This window comes from Balaenoptera acutorostrata, chromosome 3 (genome assembly GCF_949987535.1).
Source record: "Balaenoptera acutorostrata chromosome 3, mBalAcu1.1, whole genome shotgun sequence".
NCBI lineage: Eukaryota > Metazoa > Chordata > Mammalia > Artiodactyla > Balaenopteridae > Balaenoptera > Balaenoptera acutorostrata.
The window spans coordinates 151,938,926-151,951,758 of record NC_080066.1 but is presented as its reverse complement, the minus strand read 5'-3'; the positions used below and the strand labels follow the sequence as shown (position 1 = coordinate 151,951,758).

General features: G+C 54.6%; 1 protein-coding gene across 4 annotated transcripts in view; it reads right to left on the bottom strand.

Annotated features, from left to right (window-relative positions):
* PAPLN (papilin, proteoglycan like sulfated glycoprotein) overlaps window positions 1-11,530 on the bottom strand; it is a 59,700-nt gene extending 48,170 nt beyond the window's left edge. For 2 of the 4 annotated variants that reach the window (XR_009007724.1, XM_057544225.1), the window contains exons 1-6: window positions 10,435-10,577; window positions 9,097-9,161; window positions 3,600-3,715; window positions 2,629-2,689; window positions 2,217-2,319; window positions 589-719 (exon numbers count right to left, since the gene is read on the bottom strand). Coding sequence is in view for 3 of the 4 variants with exons in the window: in XM_057544225.1 (XP_057400208.1) it covers window positions 589-719; window positions 2,217-2,319; window positions 2,629-2,689; window positions 3,600-3,715; window positions 9,097-9,161; window positions 10,435-10,483 (525 nt within the window). In the remaining variant the exon portion in view is untranslated. Of the gene's footprint in view, window positions 1-588; window positions 720-2,216; window positions 2,320-2,628; window positions 2,690-3,599; window positions 3,716-9,096; window positions 9,162-10,434; window positions 10,579-11,442 lie in introns of those variants that run through there. The other 2 variants (XM_057544226.1, XM_057544227.1) reach the window with 2 other exon arrangements.
* Window positions 11,531-12,833: the final 1,303 nt, after the last annotated feature.

Below are 12,833 nucleotides of genomic sequence, written 5' to 3'. Positions count from 1 at the left end.
GCAATGAGAAGCCTGTGCACCTCAACGAAGAGTAGCCCCTGCTCGCCGCAACTAGAGAAAGCCTGCGTGCAGCAACAAAGACCCAACACAGCCAAAAACAAATAAATAAAATAAGTAAATTTAAAAAAAAAAAAAAAGAAATACACTGGCGAATGTATTAAAATATTTATGTCTGGAAGATTTGAGGATACAGGAGAGAAGGCTGTAGGGACATTATCTTCAAGTATCAGAAAATAGGAGGAAATCCAGGGTGGGAGAGGGGAATGGAAAGAATTAAGAATAATGGAAGAGAGGTTCATTTAGTATAATTGTGAGCAGCTGTGAAGAGCAGTGTGGAAACAAAATTACCCGGAAGAGGTGGTAGCCTCAGCGTCCACAGTGCCACCCAGAGGGTTCCTCTTACTGTGGGGCTAGAGTTTTCAAAGGGCAAAGGTAAGAGGGTCACAGGGCATCTGCGATGCAAGGCACCTTAGAAGCTAGTCTTGAGAAGACGTCAAAGTCATGAGAGCCCCTGGCCTGCTGATGCGGGGCTGGGCGACGTCTGCAACAGGCCCCAAGCCATCTGGTGGGGGTGGGGGCATAACTCACCCGGCAGCTGCCATCCACGCAGATGTCCCGTTTGCCAGGCTCGCAGGGTGTCCCGTCTATGACAGCCTCCCTGTGCTTGTAGTAGAAGCTCTCCCCCTTGGGAATGCAGTTCAGTTCACATTTGTTTGGGGCTGCGGCGACCAAGAGGGGAAAGCTGAGAGGCTGAGCGAGGTTCAAGGCCTGTCCTAGCAACAGCGAAGTGTGGGCAGGGGCCAGAAGCACGCGCGCCCACGACTGGGAGGGGCCTACAGCCCCATACATACTCCCAGTGGCTCAGAATCCCACCTCCAACCCAGGGAGAAGGGATGCTCTCCCCAAAACTGCTGCATCTCTGGGACTCCCTGGGAATCAAGCCGAAGAAAAATCCCAGAATAAGGAAAAAGCTAGACATTTGAAGAGGTCTATCTCAGCCTTATTATTTATAATAGTCCAAGTTTTAACAATCAGCTACTCTATTATCTATCACTAGAATATTACGCATGTTGACTGTGCTATTAAAAACTATGATTATGAAGACTAAACAATAATGTGGGAAGATGCTTAGAACAGAGTGCAAAGCGATACTATGTAATAACTACAAATATGTAAACAGAGAAAGAATAATGTGAAAAGGGCTAGCATGAAATGCTAGCCGGGATCCTATGAAAGAGATAGGGTTAAGGTTTTTTTCTTGTTTCAATTTTTATATTTATCTAAATATTATATACACATTGTTTAAACAGCCCAGAAGTGCAAATAGGATTGTAATCACCTCCACCAAAAAGAAGGCATCCCTCAACAACCCTTTTTAAACTTTCCTCTGTGTTCTAATTTTTCTATAACATATATTTAAATTATTTTCAACATACCCTCACCTTAGGATCCAGGAGGAGCAATGAAGGCAAACTACCCCACTGGGGCCGCCCCCTCTAGCCAAGACCCCTTCCCCACCCCAGAGCACACACAGGATATGTTTACTGATTTGGAATCCAGAGTGCCACAGAGTTTCCAGGAGTCATCCACAGTGAGCAGTGAAAACTACTACTCAGAAGGATTATCCTAAGGTATGTTCTGACTCATCTAAAATGCTTTAAGTACACGCATGTTAGTGTTTTTTGTTTGTTTGTCTTCTTGAACTGTATTGCTCTAAAAATTAATGACCCCACACCTTCCTCAAAGTTACCCAGAGCCGGGCTCCGGCCCCAGAGACTCTGAGTAAATGAGCCCTTGCCACACCAAGCCCCCTGCAGCCCAGCCTGCAGTTTGCCCAAACTCGGGCACCAACTCCACTCCCCACCTCGCACCCCACCCCCGCCCGGCCCCCCACCATGCCTCCTGCCACGTGAGGAATGCTTCCGGAGCAGGCCAAACAAAAGAAGGCTCAAAACGGCAGAGGCTTGGCCAAGGCTTTGTTTGAAAACGTACCTACGGAGGGGAAAAGGATGGAAAAACCTCAAAACGACCACCACTGTTGTGCCCTGCTGGGGGTACTGGAGGTTTTTCTTTAAATGTATTTGACAACGTTTCTGTAATATGGTAATGAGAACTGCGAAATGCGAAGTCAGCGTAGCAAAGAGATCCCCCAAAGATGGGGCCCAGCGTAGGGCAACGCAGGCGGGGGCGGCAGTCGGAGGGACTCGCGCACTTACCGCCGTAGTAGGGCAGCCACTCGTACCGCCGCCCCTGGAACTCCTGGCCGTCGAACTCGGCGCACTGCTCCGCCCTGAAGTCGCGGGCGCCGTCGGGGCAGCTCTGCGGGGCGGAGGGGACAAGGGAAGGGGCTCGTGGGTCCACCACTGGGGTCTGCCGCCCGGTTAGCCCCGGGGAGGTGGGATTCTGTCCCCCCTCAACCCCCGCTGTAGCTTCGGGGAGGCGGAGTCGGGCCCCCAGGGCTCCCGTGCATCCGCTCTAGGGGCCTTGGGCTGCCCGGGCGAAGCTATCATTTCAAGGGGGGTGAGGAAGGGGTTGCTGTGCACCGACAGGAGGGCCCCCCAGGGCTAGGATGTCAGCCGAGCAGGGCGTCCGGGAAGCTGTCCCCCACCCCCGGGGGCTTTACCTTACCTCGGGGCGGCAAGAGCGGTGGCTCCGGGAGGGGCCCACGCAGCCAGAGCCCCCATCTCTCCTGCAGGGCGAGAGCGCTGGGAAGACCCGAACCCCCATGACCCAACACCCCGCCCCCTCCTGGGGCTCCCCCGCAGGCCTCCCAGCTTCGGTGGCGCCACCTGGTGGGCACCACTGGGCCCGAGGGGTGGCAAGGAGAGGAGGGGGGTGGCCACACACATAAATCCCTTTAGGTATGTTTAATCAGCCCTCTGTTTATACCTGGGAGAAGCCAGACCCAGAAGTCTAACTACCCCGGAGTTTGTCTAACTTGGGGCCACTCTGCCTTTTAAAGCAAATTCCCAAAGAAGCCTCAAATTCTGCCCTTGGAGACACAATAAGATGTAATACATACCCACTTGGTAAGGTTATTCTGCCATTTAAGGAGTAAATGAGGATGTCACTTAGAATAATATCTTATCTCTCTCCCTCTTCACGCAAAGTTTTCAGGAACAGTTAAACCCACTGACAGGCAGGGTGTCATCACCCCTTCTTTTGCACCCTATAGTACCTATCAGAGTTCAGAGTACAGAGCAGGTGCTTAATAAGTGACTTAGAGTGAAAAACATCTATACTTGACAAAGAGGCTGACAGTAGAGAAACCACACAGGTTAAACTGTTGAAGATTATTCATTAATTCAACAAGAATTCACTGCGCCTGCCAGCACTGCATGAGGAGCTAGAGACTCGGGGTGGATGAAGCAGGAATGGCTCCAGCCCCGTGAAATAAGGTTATTGTTGCAGTCAGAGTGTAAGTACGTGGAAATGACTCAATTTCAAATTCTCCACTAACGCTGCTCCCAGGACAAATCCATTGCGTCATAGGTCCTGCCCCTGTGGCCTGGCACTGGCCCGGGACACCTAGCCCAGGACCCAGCTGCTCCCTCACGCCTGCCCTCTTTTTATAAGCTGGCCCATTCCCACCTTCCTACCTCTGGGAGTAGCAGGGGCGCTCCCGGAAGCTGACGCCCCCTCCACAGGTCCGGCTGCAAGGGCTCCAGTTGCCCCAGGAGCTCCAGGTGTCACCCTGCCGCCTCACCCTGGGAGCCTGCAGGAGGAGACACTCAGGAGCGGGACTCAGCACTCGGAGCCCCACAGGGTGCTCAGGGCTCCCCCGAGGCCCCCTGCCTCAAAACACACCCTCCCCTGCAAAGAACCTGCAAAGAGATCTTGTCTCCTAGAGCCAAGGCTTCAGCACTGCAGCACCGCCAGGCACCCGAACATAGTCATTTGTGGAATTGGCCAGCTGTCACCATAAGGAGCTGGGAGCCAGCCCAGCCTTCTCATCCGTCAACGCCACCTCCACCAGCTGCCCCTATTTGCCAAGTACAGTGGGCAAGCCGCCAAGCTGGGGGCAGAGATCTCTCCCCTGACCGTGATATCCCCTGGCTGGGAAGAGCCTGGTTTGAGAACCAAGATGTCTGCGAACATTCCCTTGAATGGAAGCCCAAGGATCAGCAGAGCATGCCCTTCCAGGAGGGAGATACAAAAGGGCAGGAAGAACAGCGTGTCATCAGGCAGGTAGGGCTCCACCTGTGCGGGGAATGTTGCCCACGGGCAGCGCCATGTTTTTGTAGCTCTGGCCTATCAGAATAAGAACTTAATCTAATCGTGTGTGTGTGTGTGTGTGTGTGTGTTGGAGTGGGGGCTGTGGTTTCTTCCTGCCGATCTGAGGCAGGGACTCCCAGGAGTCCCCCAATATCCATCCTCCCCTTCTCCTATTAAGAGAACCCTTGACTCTTAGCTGGATACCTGGCTGCCCCCACCCCCAAATTCATTTCCCAGATTTCCTGCAGCTAACCACAGCTATATCACTAAATTCTTGTCAGTGAGATGTACATAAAAGTGTTGGGTAGCAGTCTCCAGTACAGGCATACCTCAGAGATATTGTACGTTTGGTTCCAGAACACCGGAATAGAGCAAATATCGTGAAAAAGCAAATCACACAGATATGGGGATTTCCCAGTGCCTATAAAAGTTGTTTGCATTATACTGTAATCTATTAAGCATTATGTCTAAAAAAGAAAAACAGAAACAGATGTATGTACCTCAATTTAAAGTACTTGGGACTTCCCTGGTGGCGCAGTGGTTAAGAATCCACCTGCCAGTGCAGGGGACACAGGTTTGAGCCCTGGTCCGGGAAGATCCCACGTGCCGCGGAGCAACTAAGCCCGTGCACCACAACTACTGAGCCTGTGCTCTAGAGTCCGTGAGCCACAACTACTGAGCCCGTGCCACAACTAATGAAGCCCATGCGCCTAGAACCTGTGCTCCGCAGCAAGAGAAGCCACCGCAACGAGAAGCCCGCACACCGCCATGAAGAGTAGCCCCGCTCGCCGCATCTAGAGAAAGCCCACGTGCAGCAACGAAGACCCAACACAGCCAAAAAATAAAATCTTTTTAAAAAGTACTTTATTGCTAAAAAATGCTAACCATCATCTGAACTTTCAGAAAGTCGTAATCTTTTTGCAATAGTAACATCAAAGATCACTGATCACAGATAACTAACAAATATGATAATGATGAAAAATTTGAAATATTGTGAGAATTACCAAAATGTGACACAGAGACACAAAGTGAGCAAATGCTGTTGGAAAAATGGCACCAATAGGCTTGCTCAACACAGGGTTGCCACAAACCTTCAATCTGTAAAAAATGCAATATCTGCAAACGCAATAAAATAAGGTGTCCCTAAGAGATAGCTTGCATGTGCAATTGTCCTTTTTCTTCTTCCTCCTGTATTCCTTCCTGCTGTTTGGGAATCAGATGTGATGGCTGGAGTTGGAGCAGCCTTCTAAACTATAAGGTAATTTGGGAATAGAGGCTTCACATAGTGAAGCAAAGATAGAAGAATCCTGGAGCCTGGAGGATGTGGTGAGACAGAACATCCCTAGACTTCTGACCTCTGGGTGTTTATCTGAAAGAGGGATCAAGTCTTTCTTGTGGAAGGACTGTTATTTGGGACTCTGTAACAGGAAAATAATCCTAATAGATACAGTTTCCCACCTGAAAGATCTGACACCCTGCAGCTGGCATCAGAAGCCCACACGCTACACACATATTCTCTCATTCACTCCTCAGAACAACCTGACGGACCCCAGTGCATGGAGAAGAGAGAGGCAGAGAGAGAGGGAGCCCCGTAGGAACAGGTGGACACAATAGCAGGTTGTCTTCACTCCAGGCCTCTGCTCTTACACCAGGTTCCCACCGACCTCACCTGGAGAACCAACGCCGACACTAGCCGAGGCCTAAGGAGCTGGAGAGGTGTTGGACTTGATTTCTTGCTAGGAGGCAAAAGGTGGACTGGAAATATGTCCTGTTTGCTGGAAGGGGACTTTATTTTAGGGCATCACGACATACGAATCTCTAGGGGAAAAAAATCCCTGCCATTTTCCAGAGGAAGAATTCAAGTCCTAAAGTGGAAAAGCAAACTCTTCCTCCCGTCGCGAGCCACCCGCCGCGTCACTGGATCTTGGGTGAGGATGGAGGTTTGCGCACGCGCAGATTACTCACAGTGCTGTTCTAGCGCCTCGGTGCCAAACATCAGGTTTTCCTTGTTTTATAATAAAACCAGAACCCTGAATCAGAACAACTCACACACGCAATGAACCACGTACAAAACCAAGAAGGAAGGGCCAGCCAGACCAAAGGTCTGAGCTTTCACTCCTCAAATCATTTACCCTTCAGTTCTAACTGGGCCAAAATCGCCAAGCTTCCAAAAACCAGCGAACCAGAATATAAAAGTGTTCTCTCTACGAAATTTAAACTGAAATTTACTTGGATCCGTTCCTGTTTTAAAGGGGAAGATATTGAGTGTCGGGGTTGGAGGGTGACTTTCCAGGGACCACAAGCACCTCCCCTCCAGACTCATCACTACGATATAAGAATTCTGGAAGCGGCCCACAAGAACTGCTGCTTTCTCATCCTGCCGCCTCGGCCTGGCTACTAATTACCTCTGACCAAGTCCTGTTTGGATGTCAGTCTCACTCCTGAAGCACGAGACTGAGCCTCCCCAATCTACCCTTCCCTGCGACTGGGCTGGGCTTACCGGCGTGGGCAAGGCAACAAGGGGCACCCCTGCCACCCAGCCACCTTGTGCCATCAGGATGGGGTGGGGGAGGACTCACCTGAATACAGGACCCCTTACGTACCAAGCCTTACAAACATCCCCTTGCCCCCGAGCCCAGCACCCGTGAAGCAGGCATCCTAGAGCCAGGCCCTGTCCTGTACTTTGGTTTCTCTGACAAAAAGAAAGCAGTGAGCCAGCAGCAGCACAGGCCCATCTTGTTTCTCTATAATTACCCAAACCATGAGCCGCATGATGGTGTGAAGCCAGAGTGAGCTGCTCCAGTCCACCCTCACCCTGGGCCTGTCCTCACCTGCCTCCTGCCGCTCTCAGCACCCCACCAGCTCCTCCAACCCCCACCTGGGCAACTCAGGAGCCCCCTTTCCTGCTGCACTGTTCCCAGGGGATCAGCTGCCCCATGTGCACGGGTGAGGGTGGGAGTGGGAACAGAGGCAGAGGTGAGGAGACTGGCAGTCCCCCTCGTGAAGCCTCCCCTGACCAGCCTGGGGTTGGGGGCAGCAAGGGGCGTGGTGCTTTATCCCTCCTTAATCAGCTACTCACTCTGCTCAGGCTGACCCCTGTCAGCACTGAGAATGATCCCATGAAGTTCTGGGGGTCCGGTGGGGGAGTCCTGGCCTCAGCTAGAACCGGCCTGGGCCATGGGGCAGGGGGCTGTGCCCAGCTAAAACCAGCCTGAGCTACACCCTCCCCCAGACAGTGCAGGGGGTATGGAGAGTTTTCAGCCCCAGCTATCCAGGTGTCTCTAAGGGAGAGAGCACCTAAGAGGACCCAGGTTGCTATGGATACCTTGACTCACTTCACCTGCATGCAACCTGTGGGTGGGTGTTATTACCCTCCCCCGTCCCCCCCCATTAAAGGAATCTAAGACCTGGTGATTTGCTTAGGGTCACAGCTGTTAGGAGGTGGCTCTGAGTTTCATCCTGGTGTCCTGACACTGTCACCATGCCCCCCACCCCGAGCTCTGAGCTTCATGCAGCCAGGCACTAGGATAAAGCCTGTGCTGAGGACCTCAGAGTGTGGCACTTAGGGAACAAGGACCATGGGGAGGCAAAGGTGACCCGGGGAAGCCAGAAGGTGGTGGAGAGGACGTGAGGAAGGGGGCTCTAGCCCACTCTCTGCTCTGACTGTGGCCCATGCTAAATCCGTGGGGCTCTGGAGCAGTGCCCACTGCCCACTGCTGACATCCATCCCTGCCTGCCCCTCTCGGCCCTGGTCGGAGGAGTCCTTCTCATCCTCCACTCACATTTCCACTGAGGCATCATTCCCCCTGCCCTCCCCAAGGCAGCAAACAGTTTGGGTCCTTTCTCAGGGGTCCTCCTGCTGGCCTCAGAGGGCTGGGTAGGGCTGTGGGTCTCCCCCTGCGGAGCGCTCTCCAGGGACAGGACGGAAGCTGTGCCCTCCATCCTGTCAACGCAGGAGAAACTTGGCAGGAGCAGCCTCCAGGACCAAGCCCTGCTCTTCAGACGGTCCCTTCCCCAAAGATGGGTCCTGTGGTCTAGAAGATTCTCTGTACCTCCATAGAACCCAGGTATGTTCTCCAGGGAGCCCTGTCCTTCGGGCCCCTGTTAATGAAACCGCTACTGTGATCACCAGTTGGCTTCCTGTGTCCACTTTCTAAATTTGCGCTAATGCGGTAGCCACTAACCACGTGAGTCTATTTAAATTCACATTAATCAAAATCAAATAAGATTCAGTTCCTCAGTTGCAATAGCCACATTTCATGTGCTCAGTAACCACATGAACTGAGTGGTTATCTTATTGGACAGCACAGATGTGGAACATTTCCATCATCTCAGAAGGTTCTAACGGTCAGCCCTGCTCTAGATGCTAACCCCAAAGGCAGTGGGGAATGGCTGGCACCGCAAACCTCTAGGCCCAAACAGCCCCATTGAGGAGCAGCTGAGTTTGGTCCCAGGCAGGTGGCAGACATCTGGTGGGTTGGGCCACCTAGCCCTGCATCTTGGCTGCTGCCAGCACTGATCCCCTCTTCCTTCCACCGTGATATACCACCCGGACAGGACGTTCCCAACATTAGCAGTGCCCCCCAGCACGTTCTGAAGGGGGAGGGCGCTGGGACGTTGCCATTTCTGCAAACTGTGCCCCAAAGCCAGGCGGGAAGTTTCAAGGTCGCACCCCTCTGAAGGAGCTGGGGCCGAGGGTTCGCCTCCTCCCACCCCACCGTCCCCGTCGCCGACTTGGCCCTCTCCTGGGGATGGCGCCACTGCCGGGGGTGCTCCAGCCGTCGGGGGCTCCGGCCCGCGGCCAAGCCCTCGCCCCCGCCTCCCCAGCAGGGTCCTCCCGGGGCGGGGCGGGGCGTGGTGGAGGCGAAGGGTCGAACTCACCGAGGACCCGGGCGCCGGGGCCAGCAGCAGAGGCACGAGCAGCAGCAGCCGCATCTCGGCCTGGCCTGCGGGAGAGGCCGGGGTTGGAGCGCGTGGGGCGGGACAAGGCGCCGCCCCACCCACCCCGAGTCCCGTGCTCCCCGCGGTCTCCTGGGCCGGCGCGGCGGGGGCGGCCTGTCCCTCCCTCCCGGCTGCCCATAGGTGACCCGGACACCCGCAGAGGGACTGGAGGGGATGCCGTGGGGCGCAGCGGAGCGGCCGTGCCACTCACACGGTGAGGGAGGGAAGGCCCGTCTGTAACCGGCTTCTAAAAGTTCAAGAGTAACTTCTTTCAGGGTTTCAGAGCGAAGGAAAGAGGGCAATTAAAAATACTTCTTTGTTGGGCTTCCCTGGTGGCGCAGTGGTTGAGAGTCTGCCTGCCAATGCAGGGGACACGGGTTCGAGCCCTGGTCTGGGAAGATCCCACGTGCCGTGGAGCAGCTGGGCCCGTGAGCCACAACTACTGAGCCTGCGCGTCTGGAGCCTGTGCTCCGCAAGGAGAGGCCGCGATAGTGAGAGGCCTGCGCACCGCGATGAAGAGTGGTCCCCGCTTGCCACAACTAGAGAAAGCCCTCGCACAGAAACGAAGACCCAACACAGCCATAAATAAATAAATAAACAAATACTTAAAAAAAAAAGTAAAAGTCGATTAATTAAAAAAAAAAAACTTCCTTGTTAAAAGACAGGGAGTTCAGAATCAAAGCCATCAGACTCACTGTTTTAATTCAGCAAGAGATTCTTTTTAAAAAGCCATTACAGCGCTTGTTTAAAAACTCGTTAATAAAAATGTTTTTTAAAGTCTCTGCAGGCACTTTTAAAACTCAGCTTAAATGCTTTAAAAATGTTAATTGTATCTTACTTTAAACCCAAGCCAGCATTTCTCTGTACTGGAGAAGCTCCACAAGCAGGTTCCCTAAGGGGGGTGTGTGTGTGTGTGTGTGTGTGTGTGTGTGTGTGTGCAGAGTGAGTGCAGTATGTGCGTGTGTGCAATGTAGTGTGTGTGAGTGTGTGTACAAAATGCCTGTGTGGAGTTTGGTGTGTGCACGCATATGATGTGTGCGAGTGCAGCAGGTACAGAGTGTCTGAGTGCAGTCTCGTGCATGTGTGCAGTAGGTGTGCATGTGTGTACATGTCATTGTACTGGAGAATGACATACACAACGTGCCCCTTTCAGTACAAAACATTAAACAAGTACTGGCTTGTATGCTTAAGTTTTAAAATCTGAAATTCTACCATTGTTCTCTTTAATTTCCTTAAGCATAAAATGATTGCAGTTTAGAAGAACAAAATAGAGCATACCTAAGCCAAGTTCAGCCAAATATAACCTGGCACATTTAACCATGCACATGCTCCGTTAATTCAGCACCAACTGTGATTCACGTAGGCATCATTTTCTCTGCAAACCGGAGGTCCCCGCGGCTGGCGGGGTGAGGGCGGTGGCGTGCTGCCTCCCGCTCGCACCGCCGCGGTCCAGCCTCGCCTCTGCGGCCCCTCGTGTAAGAACCGCGCGCGGGAGGGGAAGCCGAGGTGCGCGGGAGGGGAAGCCGAGGTGCCCGGGGAACCTTGTTCTCCGGCTAACGGCAAAGATGCTGCTTCTCTAAAGTAGAGACTGCCTTCAGGGGGCGGGGATGAGCCTAGCTTAAGGAAAGACGGCAGGAAGGACAGAAGAAAAGAACTTTATTTATAGCTGCTACTGGGAGCGGCGGACTCCGGCCGAGCGGGTCTGCGGCTCCGCGCGGGGCGTGCCGGGGGCCGGCGTCTAGGGGCCCCGCGCGCCCTTCCCGGTCCCCACGCGAGGATCTCCCCCGCTCCCGCCCCTCGGCGGGAACGGGCCCCGTGCAGCCCCCGGGGCGGAGAGGGGCGGCTTGCGACGTGAGGCGCGGGGCCGACGGCTCAGGGACCCGGGCTCGGGCGCTCCAGGCCCACAGCCGCAGCGGCACCGCGGAGGGGGCGCGCTCGGTCTCCGGAGACCCGCGCCAGAACGGCGTCCGACGTGGGGAAGGGCAGAGGAGGCGGGAGGGTTGGCGCGGGCCGCCCGCGTTGCGTCTGTCCGCCCGGCCCCAGCCCCCGAGGCTCCCGGGGTTTCCTGCGCGCCCGCGACCTTCCCCACCCCCGCCCGAGGGCGCGCGACGCGGAGCGGGGACCCGGCGCCGCGCCCGCCTCAGCGGAGAGCGGGGGGCGGGGTCTCCTCCCAGGCCCCCCAATTCCTCCCACGCCGCTCTCCCCGGGAGCCAGGCGGGGCAAATTCCTGCAGCAGCCCAGGGGCGAGCCGCCCCCGCCCCGGGGTCCTGTCCCTCCGCCTCCTACCTGTCTCCCGGAGGCCCGGGCGCGCGGGGCCGGCGGGGCCACTCCGTGGGTGCACGCCGCAGCCCAACAAGTCTGGGAGGTTGGCCAGGCCGCCCGAAACGCCTGAGGAGGTTGGACTTTCTCTCCCCGCCGCTGGCTGGCTTCCTCCCCGCCCATCTCCCCCCATCCAGCTCTGCTGACATCCATCCCCGGTGACCTGCGATGCCCAGGGCCTCCATCCCTTTGGGTCTCTGCCAAGGCTTGGCTTGCCCTTCGCTTTTGGGGCTGGCACCAGTCCCATTTCCTCTGTACCCAAGTCTTCCGGTTCTGTGCCATCCTTCCTCCATGCCCACCTTACATACAACACAGCCCTGTGTCCAGCCGTCTGCTTGTCTCCTACCCCTGAATTCTATGCTTCAGCCACAGCTGAATTTCTCCACACACAATCCGCTGTTTCCCACCTCCCAGCCACCATTTCCCACTGCCTAGAATGCACTCTGGAAACCCCCTCTTAAACTTGCAAACTCCTAGTCATCCCTCAAGATCCGCCAAACATCATCTTCTCTAGAACCCTCCCCACGCCACCCCAGGCTAAGTTGGTGGCCCCCTGCTCCCTCAGTCTCCATGTCTGTCTGCTATAGTTCTATGGTGCATCATCACACAGCAGGGATCTGAGTCTCCCTAACTCAGCTGTGAGGTCCCTGAGGGTAAAGCATGCATCCCTGTCATGTGAGTTCAAAGCACTAGTTGGGATCAAGGTAGGAGCTCAATAAATGCCATACATTTAATTTCCTTTCCTAGTTGTCCTTCTTTTTCTCAACCAAGGCACTCCTTGTCTGCCATCTCTGTTTTGGAACTGGAAATCACCTATCCTCAGAAAAATAGCACTGGCCCTGGGGCACTCGGAGGTGGGGAGGTCACAAGGTTGATTCCTTTCCCTCATCCTCTTCTGTCTTCAGCCCCTTTCCCAGCCCAGCTATTGGGCATTTCTCCCCTGGCCTCCTGAGGATCAGAGAAAAGTCACCAGGGGGGAGCTCACCCCCTCTTCAGACCTCCAGCTCCTGCAACTCATCTCCCTGGGCCATCACAGATGCTCAGACAAAATGCTTATTAAAACATAAGCATGTTAAATCTGGCCCATTCCTTACGTATCAGTGAAGAGAGGAGATGCAGCAGCTGTGTAGCAGGGGCCCCTGGGGACTTCTGTGAAGTCTTAGGCAAAGATAAAGCTTGGCAGAGAAAAAGGAGTGGGATTACCCAAAGCCTCTCTAGAAAAGGAAAATCTGTTTCTTCCATTCAAAAAGCCCCACTCCCTGCTCCCCTCAGCCAGGAATTTTCCGAGCTTGGTCAAAGGTCCCTGTAAAGTGGGAGGCAGCTGCTTCTCCTGCTGTGGGGTTGAGCAGCCGAGGCAC